The 15,857-nt window shown below is 41.6% G+C and overlaps 2 protein-coding genes across 2 annotated transcripts in view; one reads left to right on the top strand and one right to left on the bottom strand.

Annotated features, from left to right (window-relative positions):
* Nucleotides 1–2,896, top strand: part of FRY (FRY microtubule binding protein) — a 248,280-nt gene extending 245,384 nt beyond the window's left edge. The window contains 3 exon segments of the mRNA XM_070380441.1: nt 1,329–1,531; nt 2,639–2,760; nt 2,763–2,896. Of these exon segments, the coding sequence (XP_070236542.1) occupies nt 1,329–1,531; nt 2,639–2,760; nt 2,763–2,896 (459 nt within the window).
* Nucleotides 1–15,857, bottom strand: part of ZAR1L (zygote arrest 1 like) — an 86,465-nt gene that overhangs the window by 6,210 nt on the left and 64,398 nt on the right. The window contains exon 4 of the transcript XR_011466306.1: nt 2,745–3,120. The gene's annotated coding sequence lies outside the window, so the exon portion shown is untranslated. The remainder of the gene's footprint in view (nt 1–2,744; nt 3,121–15,857) is intronic.

The following is a 15,857-nucleotide window of genomic DNA, read 5'->3' as shown; positions in this document are numbered from 1 at the left end:
TGAGCTCGGCACTGCTTTTCCTTTGTTCTGCCCCCGACCAGTCTGTGTGTAATAAAATCACTTGAACATTTATAATCATTTCACTTAAGCACAAGTCTTAAAACACTAGTGTCTCCTATTTATTTCCATGCTCCTTTGGTGGTGCCAGGACTGGGCGAGGCAAGTGACCTACCTGGACACAAAATGCAAGGACAGCCTTGAGGGTCCCGGGGAGCCAGCTTGGCACAGCGCTGAGGGAGGTGCTCACCCTAGCGATGAGATCCACACACCTTCAGTATTTAAAACTTACCTAGATTTCAAATAAGAGATTAACTTTCAAGCTTTAAAAACTATGTGTCTAAGACAGTCTAACAACTATATAAAAGGCTTATTAACTTCTTTTAATTTTGAGCCTGGGGCTGGAGTGTATCATTGTGTCTAAGCAGCATCTGCGTGAAGACTGTCCTTGAGGGCTTCAGTTCTATAGCTTGTTCAGTGAGCAAGCTGGGAATGAAGAAAGGCAAAGATATTGGGTAAATCAACTTCCCAAAGAAAACAGTCATCCTCAGTTTGCATTAGAAAGGAAAAAAACCTTTAAATTCACATCTGTTCTTTTTTTAAATGCTCTTGAGGTCAAATTGCAATACAGCTATCTTCAACAGTACACTTCAGGGGCCCTAGAAGTGACACAGATTCTCTTTATGGTTTATTTCTTAATAACACAGGATCTTCTGGTTCCAGTGAATCTGAGGGAAAATATCCTTACCTCTGTGATTAATACTAATGTGACATTACGATTTTTCCTCCTCTCTCTTAAAATTATGTCTTTCATCTTTTCCCAATGCATAGGGTTAGGGATAAAAATTTATTCTTCAAACAGGTCCATGTTCGTGATTACATTTATTAGGCACTTATGTGCCCAACTGTTTAAATAAGCTGTGAGGTGGATAACATCTTCAGTCTCACAGCACTGAAGGCACATAAGAGTCTATCTGCTTGACCATGTAGTAGTCAAGAATGCACAAGTGGCATCTAAACCCAGCTTTACCCAGCTCCCCCGCCTGTTCTCTTAGTGCATTTTATCTCTATGTGTTCCCTTCTACTTAAATAGAAAACATTAAGAGGAGTCAATCTTTTATACAAGCAGAGTATGCCAGCTGTTGATACAGTTATTCAATGCATACAGCTCCATAGCCCTACATATATCAAGCAGTATAGTTCCATCAGTCCTGTTTTTAGTTTACTGAGATATTAAGCTTGTGCTTAACCAGACATCATACAATTTTAATTGGGGGTGTAAAATCCAGCCTGCAACTAAATATACTAAAAATACTTTTTTTTTTGAACAGCTGCTAAATATGTCCAGGGAACTGAGTGACCTAAAGAAAAACCTGAAGGAGGCCACTGCAGCCATTGCAGCTGACCCTCTTTACGTCGAGGGGGTGTGGTCCGAGCCAACCTTCACATCCACTGAGGCAGCCATCCAGTCCATGCTTGAGTGCTTGAAGAACAATGAACTTGGCAAGGCTTTACGGCAAATAAGGGAATGCAGGTAACGGGACTATTTGTATTGTTGTTTCGTTGCTAAGTCACGTCTGACTCTGACCCCATGAACTTGTAGCCTTCCAGGCTCCTCTGTCCATGGGGTTTCCCAGGCAAGCATACTGGAGTAGGTTGCCATGCCCTCCTCCAGGAGATCATCCCGACCCAGGGATCAAACCTGCATCTCTTAAGTCTCTTGCATCGGCAGGCCGGTTCTTTACCACTAGTGCCACTTGGGAAGCCTGCTAGTTAGAGATGGTTAAAATACATGCGTGCCTAACAGTCACTTTGTCAGGGCTAGGTACTAAATCACTGTGGAAGGAACATTGAGATGTTTATATAAAGTCTCCTCAGATCCTTCCGATTACCATGACAGAAACATCAGGTTTCAGAACTTATTGTCTGAAATATGAGTGTTGGTTCTGGTTATCTGTCATCTCTAAAATGTTTAAACACTTGAAAGTATACTCCAAAATAATTTTAAAACTAATTTTTTGAATGTATCCTTTTTGGGACTTTCTCCCTACATTTTGATAGTATATTCACATTCATTGTAACCACAATGCTATAGCAAATAAATGTTTTAAGATTATAGGATTCCATTCTGGCTTTTTTTTTGGCCACATCTTAGTTCCTCAACCAGGAATCAAACCTACTCCCCTCTGCAGTGGAAGCTCAGAGGCTTAACCACTAGACAGTGAGGAAAATCCCCCTATTCCTGATATTCTTCTCTAGTTTTTTTAACCAAAACCAATAACAATTAATATTAAAATTGATTATAGTTATATTTACACAATTCTGATTACCCAAAAAAGCCACAGAATTATATTTTGGATGGCTGAATTGTATAGTGTGTGAATTTTACCTCAATAAAGCTTTTGTATTCATAAAGTAGTTTTCTTATACTAATAAAGGGGAGGGAGGTGGGAGGGAGGTTCAGGATGGGGAACACGTGTACACCTGTGGCGGATTCATGTCAATGTATGGCAAAACCAATACAAAATTGTAAAGTAATTAGCCTCCAATTTAAATAAATAAATTTATATTAAAAAAAAAAAAAGACTCAACCTTATAAATAACAGTGCCTCTAACTTCTGCTACTCTTTTCTGCCTGCAGAAGTCTGTGGCCCAATGACATCTTTGGAAGCAGTTCTGACGACGAGGTCCAGACACTGCTGAATATTTATTTCCGTCATCAAACTCTGGGACAGACGGGCACTTACGCATTGGTGGGGTCTAACAGAGCCTGACTGAGATCTGCACCAAGCTGATGGAGCTGAACATGGAGATCCGGGACATGATCCGCAGGGCCCAGAGCTACCGGGTCCTCACCGCCTTCCTTCCCGACTCCAGCGTGTCCGGCACTAGCCTCTGACAGGAGCCTCCCATCCCCCATGGGCGCCAAGCTGGGGGTGCTGCCGTGCTGGGATGACGTCATTCGGTGTCTTCTCAGCCTTCAAAAGGCTTGGTCAGACTGTTCTCCCTCTTGTTACCTGCAGGACTTTTCATAAAGAGGATGGCAGAACTTCCCACGTGTAGCAATACTCTTAAGAACCAAGGTAGCATAGGACCGTTCTGGAACAGCCTCCATCCGTCATCCTGTGTGGCACAAAATCGCGTTAACCTTTTACTGAGCAAAAACTCACTACTGAAGATGTGACTTCCATTGCATACCAAAGCCAACTACTCTGAACAATACCCTCCTTTCTAGAAACAATTTTAGATTGGCAAAAGTGCAATGTTTTCTTCACTAAAAAATATTTTATATTCTAAAACTTGTACATTCTTTTTCCTTTTTTTTTTTTTAACCTTTGTTTTTTGTGTGTGTGTGAGGTGAGCTGAGGAAGGAGCAGGCAGAATGAAGCTGGCCACTGAAAACTGTAAGACGGTCAAAAGCTGACAGCCTGTGTATGTGAAAAGGGAATTGTAAATGGACAATTTAATGTACACTGAAATTTGAATACCATTACTGTATCTAAAAGGAGCTGCTACGAAGTACCTTTCTTATGTTGCTAGGCTACTGTCTCGGAAAGCCCTGGATCTCTTTGCAGGGGTCTGTGATTAAGACCCTCGCACCAAAAATGGTCCAGATAGACCTTTTTTTAAGGATCTTGGCTGCTTTTTACTAGAATGTTGCTTTTATGAACATATTTATACTACAGAAGGGTGAGTGTTAATTTTAACCAACTTTGCCATTTTGTAGAAAAAAGTGAAAGACATCCACATTATAAATTCCAAGTCTCTCCACCTGTTACGCATGCATATTTTAATATCCACGTGGATAGCCAGAAATAGGACATAAAGGTAAAATATGAGTTGTCACTTTGTTTCTTAAGAAATGTCATTTTATTTGTAATATATATGTAAAGGGCCATTCTTAAGTTTTCTCCTTAAATTTAATGCTGTCAAGTGTTAGCTGTGTGCATGTAAACCTGTTGCACATCAGAAACATATTCAAAGTTTATCTATGTAACTTATTCACTCTGTAAATACATTTAAAGTTTTTGTGATGTAATCTCGGTTGACATTCTGTTTAGAACTGCCTTTAAAGTAAAAAAAAAAAAAAAAATCATACTGACCACAGGTTTTATTTCTACTTAATGAAGATTTTTGCTTTGATTTATATTTTTGCATGTGAGTTGCCATGGTGACAATCTCAAGGAGTACCACACTCGTGTGTTCCATGATTGGCAGCCAGGGGGTTGTGAAGCAAGTACTATGACCCTGGGAAACAGGAGGTCTCTGTAACCTCTTGAGGTGGACACCAAAGACTGTAACCCTCAACCAGCTCTCACTACAATCAGAAGCAAGAAACCAGAAAACAAGAGCTCTCATTATCCACAGCCTATCATTAGGTTGTCATCCTTAAAATTTTGAAAGAGACCCATTAATGATAAGGAAAAAGTAGTGAGTTCTATTCTTTCACCACAACCCATCTATTCTTCACCCAACTCAAAAAATGGGATCATGGAAACACACAACAATCTAACTTCTATGGTCTTCCTACTTATACTCCTTAGATTAACCAACGTAACTTGTTTCCTAATATACAACTAAATCATAAGTAGTAATTCTCTAGAAGTATCCACAACAGAGTCTGATCCAAGATTTTAATTTTAGCACAGATACAATTATTAACTGGGTTTTAATGACTTTCTGGACATTGCTGTCAACATACTATTTTGATGATTTTCAACTTACCCTAAAGATGATTAACCATAATCTGTAGGAAAAAATTGAATCACAATCTCTTGGGGGGCAGAGGGGGTGGAAATTTCACAAAATGCAGGTTTCTGTGGTTAACAACACTAGGCAACTCTGAGTTCTGCTGGGACCCCCACTAGAAAGGACTGATTAGTCGTGACTGAATTTTCCACCGTGGCCTTTTACCCAGCAACGAACCACCATGATTGGGTTATTCTTTTAAAAAGAGAGTTTTTCAGTAATATCATCTGTAGTTATGAGTAGTAGTGGGGTTTTTTTTTTTTTCTGTTTTTTTATTTTTTTTAAACAGGTTAATGTGAAAGAGTTCTACTTTTCCTGCTTCTTAATCTCCTCTCCCTTAGTGAAGCAGAAGGGCCCCCTGAAGCTGCAGACAGGCCCCAGCGGAGCCCAACAATCAGTGACTTTAGAGCTGCCCTCAAGTCTCCTGGGGTATCGTGTTCTCCCTCTGTTACTGAAGCCTTAATGTTCACTTCCCCAGGGGTAGACACAGGAGAGGAGGAGTAGGATATCTGCCCTCTCCTTTAGATGCCTATCTCCTCACCTCTGAGGAGGAACACCTCCTCCTACCATCATGCTTTTTAGCCCCAGAATGTCACACACTTTATCCACTGGCACAAAAAGGCAATTCAGGCAGCTGTACTGCAACTTAAGACATAACATGATTAGCCTGTAGTGTCCAAATTGAGTATTTCAGTAAAAGCACCATACATTTTAGAGGCATGTGAATGTCCTATTCCCACCGACAGGTAAGACTGTTACTGTTAGTAAAGATGTGAGGTAAAGATCCTTGTAATTTAACACTGCACACGTGTGTACAAACATGCACAGAGTTGATTCTAAAGGCTTTTCAGGTTCCAAACCTTAACGCTATTCCTTTCAGTGAATTGTGGAATTACAGAAATAAGGTGGCGGTGGGGGGAGGGTAAAGGTCATGGCAGCTCTGTGCCCTCTCCCCAAACCCTGGCTACACACCTGTTCCCTGTGGGTGTTCATCTGTATCCTTGATCATATCCTTTAGCAAAAAAGCAGTAAACAGCACTACTATTTAAGGCACATCCCTCTCCGAAGCTTGGCATTATCCTTTCTACAACCTCGCTGCTCAGCACACAGATCAACATTAGCTCCCTCTTCTGGGAGCCTGGCAGAAAACACAGATCCTCAGGTCCTAACGCCAGACCTACAGATTCAGAATCTGCAGTTTAAGAGAACCCTCAGAGAGATCCCCGGACAAGGACCTGAGCTTATCCTCTCACGAAAACACCAAAATCACAACTTTCTGCTGAACAACCATGGGGAACAAATGACTGGAACCCACCAAAAAAGATAATCTACTATATCAAAGACAAAAAAGAAGCCACAACAACACAGTAGGAGGGTTCCATTTGCCATTTAATCAAATCATATACCCACAGAGTGGGTGACCCACAAACTGGAAAATCATTTTATCACAGAGGTTCTCCCACAGGAGTGAGAATTCTGAGTGCCAGGTCAGGTTCCCCAGACTGGGGGTCTGGCCATCAGGAGGAGGAGCCCCCAGCACATTTGGCTTTGAAGGCCAGAGGGGCTTGACCGCAGGAACTCCACAGAACTGGAGGAAGCAAAAATGCCACTCTTGGAGGGTCACATAAGATTTCATGCACACTGGGACCCAGCAGAAAAAGCAGTAGCTTCATAAGAGCCTGGCCCAGACCTACCTGCTAGTTTTAGATGGTGTCCTGGGGAGGCAGAGGGCTGCTATGACTCATTGCAGGGACAAGGACACTGGAGGCAGAGGTATTGGGGAGTACTCATTTGCATGAACGGTCCTTGAGGCCATCATTTTGAGGCCAAGACCTAGCCCCACCCAACAGCACAAAGGCTACAGTGCTGAGATGCCTGAGGCCAAACAACATAGGCCTGCCCTTCAGACAGGCTGCTTAAAGTCTTCCTGAGCTCACAGATACCTATAAACACACCTCTTGACAGAGCCAGCGATCAATGCAAAGAATTAGAGGAAAACAACAGAATGGGAAAGACTAGAGATCTCTTCAAGAAAATTAGAGATACCAAGGGAACATTTCATGCAAAGATGAGCTTGAAAAAAGACAGAAATGGTATGGACCTAACAGAAGCAGAAGAGATTAAGAAGAGGTGGCAGGAATACACAGAAGAACTGTACAAAAAAGATCTTCATGACCCAGATAATCACAATGGTGTGATCACTGACCTAGAGCCAGACATCCTGGAATGTGAAGTCAAGTAGGCCTTAGAAAGCATCACTATGAACAAAACTAGTGGAGGTGATGGAATTCCAGTGGAGCTACTTCAAATCCTGAAAGATGATGCTGTGAAAGTGCTGCACTCAATATGCCAGCAAATTTGGAAAACTCAGCAGTGGCCACAGGAATGGAAAAGGTCAGTTTTCATTCCAATCCCAAAGAAAGGCAATGCCAAAGAATGCTCAAACTATCGCACAATTGCACTCATCTCACACGCCAGTAAAGTACTGCTCACAATTCTCCAAGCCAGGCTTCAGCAATACGTGAACTGTGAACTTCCAGATGTTCAAGTTGGTTTTAGAAAAGGCAGAGGAACCAGAGAACAAATTGCCAACATCCACTGGATCATGGAAAAAGCAAGAGAGTTCCAGAAAAACATCTATTTCTGCTTTATTGACTATGCCAAAGTCACTGACTGTGTGGATCACAATAAACTCTGGAAAATTCTGAAAGAGATGGGAATACCAGACCACCTGACCTGCCTCTTCAGAAACATATATGCAGGTCAGGAAGCAACGGTTAGAACTGGACATGAAACAACAGACTGGTTCCAAATAGGAAAAGGAGTATGTCAAGGCTGTATATTGTTACTCTGCTTATTTAACTTATATGCAGAGTACATCATGAGAAACGCTGGACTGGAAGAAGCACAAGCTGAAATCAAGATTGCCGGGAGAAATATCAATAACCTCAGATATGCAGATGACACCACCCTTATGGCAGAAAGTGAAGAGGAACTACAAAGCCTCTTGATGAAAGTTAGACAAGAGAGTGAAAATGTTGGCTTGAAGCTCAACATTCAGAAAACTAAGATCATGTCATCTGGTCCCATCACTTCATGGGAAACAGATGGGAAAACAGTGGAAACAGTGTCAGACTTTATTTTGGGGGGCTCCAAAATCACTGCAGATGGTGACTGCAGCCATGAAATTAAAAGACGCTTATTCCTTGGAAGGAAAGTTATGACCAACCTAGATAGCAGATTGAAAAGCAGAGATGTTACTTTGCCAACAAAAGTCCGTCTAGTCAAGGCTATGGTTTTTCCTGTGGTCATGTATGGATGTGAGAGTTGGACTGTGAAGAAAGCTGAGCACCGAAGAATTGACGCTTTTGAACTGTGGTGTTTGAGAAGACTCTTGAGAGTCCCTTGGACTGCAAGGAGATCCAACCAGTCCATCCTAAAGGAGATCAGTCCTGGGTGTTCATTGGAAGGACTGATGCTGAAGCTGAAACTCCAGTACTTTGGCCACCTCATGCAAAGAGTTGACTCATTGGAAAAGACCCTGATGCTGGGAGGGATAGGGGGCAGGAGGAGAAGAGGACGACGGAGGATGAGATGGCTGGATGGCATCACTGACTTGATGGACGTGAGTTTGAGTGAACTCTGGGAGATGGTGATGGACAGGGAGGCCTGGCGTGCTGTGATTCATGGGGTCGCAAAGAGTCGGACACGACTGAGCGACTGAACTGAACTGAACTGACAGAGCCAGAGGGCTAAGACCCAACTCTATCCATCAATGGGCTGGCATGAATCCCTCCCACCGGGAAGCCTGAACAAGCCTCGGACCACACTCATCTGCCAGAGGGAAGACACCAGAAATGAGAGGAACTATAGTGCGGCAGACTGTGGGACAGTAAACACACAAAGTTAGACAAAATGAGACAGCAGAGGAATATATTCCAGAGGAAGGAACAAGATAAAATCCTAGAAGAATAAATAAGTTAAATGAAGATGGTCAGTCAAACCAAAAAAGAATTCAGAGTAATGATAATAAAGGACCCAAGATCTCAGATGTCCCTTTTATCATAGGAGACTGGAATGAAAAAGTAGGAAGTCAAGAGATACCAGGAGTAACAGGCAGATTTGCCCTTGGAGTACAAAATGAAGCAGGGTAAAGGCTCACAGAGTATTGCCAAGAGAACGCACTGGTCGTAGCAAACACCCTCTTCCGACAACACAAGAGAAGACTCTACACACGGACATCACCAGATGGTCAATACTAAAATCAGATTAACTAAATTCTCTGCAGCCAAAGATGGAGAAGCTCTATACAGTAAGCAAAAAGAAGACTAGGAGCTGACTGTGGTTCAGATCATGAACTCCTTATTGCCAAATTCAGACTTAAATGAAGAAAGAAAGTAGGGAAAACCACTAGACCATTCGGGTATGACCTAAATCAAATCCCTTACTACTATACAGTGGAAGTGAGAAATAGATTTAAGGGATTAGATCTGATAGACAGAGTGCCTGAAGAACTATGGACAGAGGTTCATGACATTTTACAGGAGGTGGTGATCAAAGACCATCCCCAAGAAAAAGAAGTGCAAAAAGGCAAAATGGTTGTCTGAGAAGGCCTTACAGATAGCTGAGAAAAGACTAGCTAAAGGCAAAGGAGAAAAGAAAAGATATACCCATCTGAATGCAGAGTTCCAAAGAATAGCAAGGAGAGATAAGAAAGCCTTCTTCAGAGATCAATGCAAAGCAATAGAGGAAAACAACAGAATGGGAAAGACTAGAGATATCCTCAAGAAAATTAGAGATACCAGGGGAACATTTCATGCAAAGACTGGCACAATAAAGGAGAGAAATGGTGTGGACCTAACAGAAGCAGAAGATATTAAGGGGTGGCAAGAATACACAGAAGAACTATACAAAAAAGATCTTCATGACCCAGATAACCACGATGGTGTGATCACTCACCTAGAGCCAGACATCCTGGAATGTGAAGTCAAGTGGGCCTTAGGAATCATCACTATGAACAAAGCTAGTGGAGGTGATGGAATTCCAGCTGAGCTATTTCAAATCATAAAAGATGATGCTGTGCAAGTGCTGCACTTAATATGCCAGCAAATTTGGAAAACTCAGCAGTGGCTACAGGACTGGAAAAGGTCAGTTTTCATTCCAATCCCAAATAAGGGCAATGCCAAAGAATATTCAAACTACCACACAATTGCACTCATCTCACACGCCAGCAAAGTAATGCTCAAAATTCTCCAAGCAAGGCTTCAACAGTGCATGAACCCTGAACTTCCAGATGTTCAAGTTGGATTTAGAAAAGGCAGAGGAACCAGAGATCAAATTGCCAACATCCGTTGGATCATAGAAAAAGCAGCATAATTCCAGAAAAACATCTATTTCTGCTTTATTGATTACACCAAAGCCTTTGACTGTGTATATCACAACAAACTGTGGAAAATTCTTAAAGAAATGGGAATATCAGACCACCTTATCTTCCTCATGAGAAATCTCTACGCAGGTTAAGAAGCAACAGTTAGAACCGGAAATGGAAAAAAAGACTGGCTCCAAACTGGGAAAGGAGTACGTCAAGGCTATATATTGTCACCCTGCTTCTTTAACTTCTATGCAGAGTACATCATGTGAGATGCCAGGCTGGATGAAACACAAGCTGGAATCAAGACTGATGGGAGAAATACCAATAACCTCAGATGCGCAGATGACACCACCCTATGGCAGAAAGTGAAGAGCCTCTTGATGAAAGTGAAAGAAGAGAGTGAAAAACCTGGCTTAAAACTCAACATTCAGAAAACTAAGATCATGGCATCCAGTCCCATCACTTCATGGCAAATAGATGGGGAAACAATGGAAACAGTGAGAGACTTCATTTTCTTGGGCTCCAAAATCACTGCAGACGGTGACTGCAGCCATGAAATTATTTGACACTTGCTCCTAGGAAGAAAAGCTATGACAAACCTAGACAGCATATTAAAAGCAGAGACATTACTTTGCTGACAAAGGTCCGTCTAGTCCAAGCTACGGTTTTTGCAGTAGTCATGTATGGATGTGAGAGCTGGACTATAGAGAAAGCTGAGCACCAAAGAATTGATGCTTTTGAACTGTGGTGTTGGAGAGGACTCCTGAGAGTCCCTTGGATTGCAAGGAGATCAAACCAGTCAATCCTAAAAGAAATCAGTCCTGAATATACATTGGAACGCCTGATGCTGAAGCTGAAATTCCAACCCTCTGGCCACCTGATGTGAAGAACTGATTTATTGGAAAAGACCCTGATGCTGGGAAAGATTGAAGGCAGGAGGAGAAGGGGATGACAGAGGATGAGATGGTTGGATGGCATCACCAACTCAATGGACATGAGCTTGAGCAACCTCCAGTAGTTGGTGATGGACAGGGAAGCCTGATGTGCTGCAGTCCATGGGGTCACAGAGTTGGACATGACTGAGCGACTGAACCAAAGATCTCAGAAAAAGAATGGAGGTACAGACTGAGAAGACACAAGAAATGATTAACAAAGAGCTAAAAAGTTTAAAGAACAGAGATATACAAAACAATAACTGAAATGAAAAGCAGACTAGAAGGAATCAATAGCAGAATTAAAGAGGCAGAGGAACAGATAAGTGAGGTGGAAGACAGAATGGTGGAAATCACTGCAATGGAACAGAATAGAGAAAGAATGCAAAGAAATTAGAACACTTTAAAAGACCTCTGGAACAACATTAAACTCACAAACATTTGCATTAAAAGGGTACTAGGAAGAAAATAGAGAAAGGACCTGAGAAAATAATTGAGGAAAAAATACCTGAAAAATTCCCACAGGGGAAAAGAAATAGTCACCCAAGTCCAGGAAGTGTAAAGTCCCCACAGGATAAACTCAAGGGGGAATCAGCCAAGACACATATTAACCATATTGACAAAAATTAAAGACAAATAGAAAAAAAAATTTTTTTAAGAGAAAAGCATCAAATAACATACAAGGTTATCTGATAACATAAGGTTATTAGCTGATTTTTCCGTAGAAACCCTGAAGGCTACAGGAGAGTGGCACAATTTAAAGTAATGAGAGGGGAAAACCTACAACCAACAATACTTTATCTAACCAGCAAGATTCTCAGGTTCAACAAAGAAATCAAAAGCATTATAGACAAGCAAAAGTTAAAGAGAATTTAACACAACCAAATCAGCTAAAGAAACTTCTCTAAAGTTTCTTTAGAGAATAAAAGGCCACAATCAGAAACAAGAAAATTATGAACCAGAAAGCTCACTGGTAAAGGCAAACACATATTTAGGGTAGAAAAGTATCCACACACAAATATGATACTTAAACCAGAAATCGAAAATGAGAGTACAAACGCAGGATATTGAAAATACACTTAAAATTAAGAGACCAGCAAACTTAAAACAATCTTGTACATACACAGACTGGTATATCAAAACCTCATGGTACTCTCAAACCAAAAATGTATAATAGGACTTCCCTGGTGTCCCAGTGGTTAGGAATCTACCTGCCAATGCAGGGGACACAGGTTCCATCCTGGGTCCAGTAAGATTCCACATACTGTGGCAACTAGGCCCATGCGCCATAGCTACTGAGCCCAAACCCTGGCGCCCATGCTCCACAACAAGAGAAGCCACCACAGTGAGAAGCCTGTGCACTGCAGCTAAAGAGTAGCCCCTGCCCACAACCACCAGAGCAGGAGAGCACGCAGCAAAGAAGATGCACCACAGGCAAAAACAAAGTCTTTGGGAAAAAAACAAAAACCTGTAACAGATGTGCACACAAAAAAGAAAAAGGAATCCAAACACATCACTGGAGACAGTCATCAATGACAAGAGAAAAGAACAAAAGAGGAAGGAGAGAAAAAACCTATGAAAACATGATGCATATATCCATTAATATACAATGTTTGCTTTTCTCTTTCTGATACCACAGAAATACAAAGAATCGTAAGAGACTACTATAAGCCACTATATGCTAATAAAATGGACAACCTATTAGAAATGGACTAATTCTTAGAAAGGTACAATCCCTTGAGACTGAACCAGAAAGAAATAGAAAATATGAACAGACCAATCACAACCACTTTAGTTGAAACAGTGATTTCAAAACTCCCACAAACAAAAGTCCAGGACCAGAAAGCTTCATAGGCAAATTCAATGAAAAATTTACAGATTAATTAATATCTATCCTTTTGAAACTATTTCCAAAAACTGCATAGGAAAGAACATTCTCAAACTCACTCTATGAGGCCACCATCATCATGATACCAAAATCAAAGACATCACAACACAGAAAATTACAGGCCAATATCACTGTTGACCATAGAAGCAAGAATCCTTAACAAAATACTAGCAAGCCAAGCCCAAAGATACATTAAAAGGATCACAACCACAACCAAGTGGAATTTATCCCAGGGACGTCAGGATTTTTTCAGTGTCAGCAAATCAGTGATATACCACAGTAACAACCTGAAGAATAAAAACCATAATCAACCTCAATAGATGAAGAAAAAGTTTTTTACAAAATCCAATAGCCATTTATGATTTAAAAAAAACTCCAGAAAGGGTGCGGAGTTTTGGGGTGAGGGGTGCACAAACCCAAACCCTAACGTTAAACCTAACCCTAACACTAACCCTAACACCCTGACCCTAAGCCTGACGCTAACTCGAACTCGAATTTGGGGGTGCGGAGTTTTGGGGTGAGGGGTACATGAACCCTAAATCTAATGCTCACCCTGACCCTAGGCCTGACGCTAACTCGAACTCGAATTTGGGGGTACGGAGTTTTGGGGTGAGGGGGTGCATGAACCCTAATCCTAATGCTAACCCAAACCCTCACCCTGACCCTAAGTCTGACGCTAACTTGAACTCGAATTTGGGGGTGCGGTGTTTTGGGGTGAGGGGTACATGAACCCTAACCCTAACGCTAACCCTGACCCTAAGCCTAACCCTAACCCTAACCCTAACCCAAACCCTAACTGAGAAAAAAAGAGCTACTATCCTGACATCACTGGATGTTTTCAAGAGGGTAGATAGAATTGAATCCAGTAAGGACCCAGAACCTGTGCCATCAATATGAAGCTTGAGTGAAACTGCAGCTTGCCCTACATCTCCTATTGATGACAATCCCTCAGCTCTACAACATCCCACTTCCTCTCTCTCCTCCAGCCAGTACCTCTGCTTGCCTGTTCACGCGATGTCAGCCCCTGTATGCTAGATGTTGTACCCTACTGTATTTTTCAAGGTACTGTATGGAATAGGCCAGTTTTCATTCCAACACCAAAGGAGGGCAATGCCAAAGAATGTTCAAAATACCAAACACCTCCTCGCAATTCACATGCCAGCAAGGTAATGCTCAAAATCCTTCAAGCTAGGCTTCAACAGATGTGAACCGAGAACTTTCAGATGTACAAGCTGGATTTAGAAAAGGCGGAGGAACTATAGACCAAATTGCCAACATCTGTTGGATTATAGAAAAAGCAAGGAAATTCCAGAAAAAACATCTACTTCTGCTTCACTGACTACAGTAAGGCCTTTGACTGTGTAGATCACAACAAACTGGGAAATTCTTAAAAGAGATACGAATACCAGACCATCTTACCTGCCTTCTGAGAAACCTGTATGCAGGTCAAGAAGCAATAGTTAGAACTGGACATGGAACAACAGACTGGTTCAAAACTGGGAAAGGCATATATCAAGGTTGTATACTGCCACCGTGCTTATTTAACTTATATGCAGAGTACATGGTGTAAAATTCCAGGCAGGATGAATCACAAGTTGGAATCAAGATTTCCAGAAGAAATATCAACAACCTCAGATATGCAGATGATACACTCTAAAGAGGAACTAAAGAGCCTCATGATGAGGGATAAAGAGGAGTGAAAAACCTGGCTTAAAACTCAACACTGAAAATACTAAGATCATGGCATTGGTCCCATCACTTCATGGCAAATAGCTGGGGGAAAAGTGGAAACAGTGGCCGATATTATTTTCCTGGGCTCTAAAATCACTGCAACGGAGACTGCAGCCACAAAATTAAAAGATGCCTTCGAAGAAAAGCTATGACAAACCTAGACAGTGTTTTAAAAACCAGACATCACTTTGCAGACATAAGTCTGTACAAAGCTATGGTTTTTCCAGTAGTCGTGTACAAATGTGAGAGGTGGACCATAAAGAAGGCTGAGCAGTGAAGAACTGATGCTTGTGAATTGTGGTGCTAGAGAACTCTTGAGAGCCCCTTGGACAGCAGAGAGATCAAACCAGTCAATCCTAAAGGAAATCAACCCTGAATATTCATTGGAAGGACTGATGCTGAAGCTCCAATATTTTGGCCACCTGATGTGAAGAGCTGACTCATTGGAAAAGACTCTGATGCTTGGAAAGACTGAGGGCAGGAGAGGGGGCAACAGAGGATGAGATGGTTGGATGGTATCATCAACTCAATGGACATGAATCTGAGCAAACTCTGGGAGATAGAGAATGACAGGGAAGCCTAGCATGCTGCAGTCCAAGGGGTCACAAAGATTTGGACACGATTTAGCAACTGAACAACAATTTTAAGATTAAAAATGTTTATTTTTTTGTTTGTTTTTATGTATTATTTGTGTAAAAAATATTACAGGCCTACTATAGTGCTATATAGCTGACTGTGTTCACTGGGTACCTAGGCTAACCTTGTTAGACTTATGAACAAACTGGACTTACAAACATGCTCTTGGAATGGAAAGCATTCATATGCAGGGGACTGACTGTAAAGTTGTAGGATACAAAATTAACATAGAAATATCTTACATTTCTATACACTAACAATGAAAGATCAGAAAGAGAAATTAAAGAAACAATCTCATTTATCATCAAAAAGAATAAAAACCTAGGAATAAACCTACCTAAGGAAGCGTAAGTCCCTTCATGGATCACTGCCTTGTCGTGGCAAAGGGGCTTGTGTAACTCAATGAAGCTATGAGCCATGCTGTGCAGGGCCACCCAAGATGGACGAGTCATAGCAGGGAGTTCTGACAAAACACGATCCACTGGAGGAGGGAATGGCAAACCAACCCAGTATACTTGCTGTGAGAACCTCATGAACTGTATAAAAGGCCAAA

Source organism: Bos mutus, chromosome 12 (assembly GCF_027580195.1).
Source record: "Bos mutus isolate GX-2022 chromosome 12, NWIPB_WYAK_1.1, whole genome shotgun sequence".
Taxonomy (NCBI): Eukaryota; Metazoa; Chordata; class Mammalia; order Artiodactyla; family Bovidae; genus Bos; species Bos mutus.
This window is presented reverse-complemented; position numbering and strand designations above follow the sequence as displayed.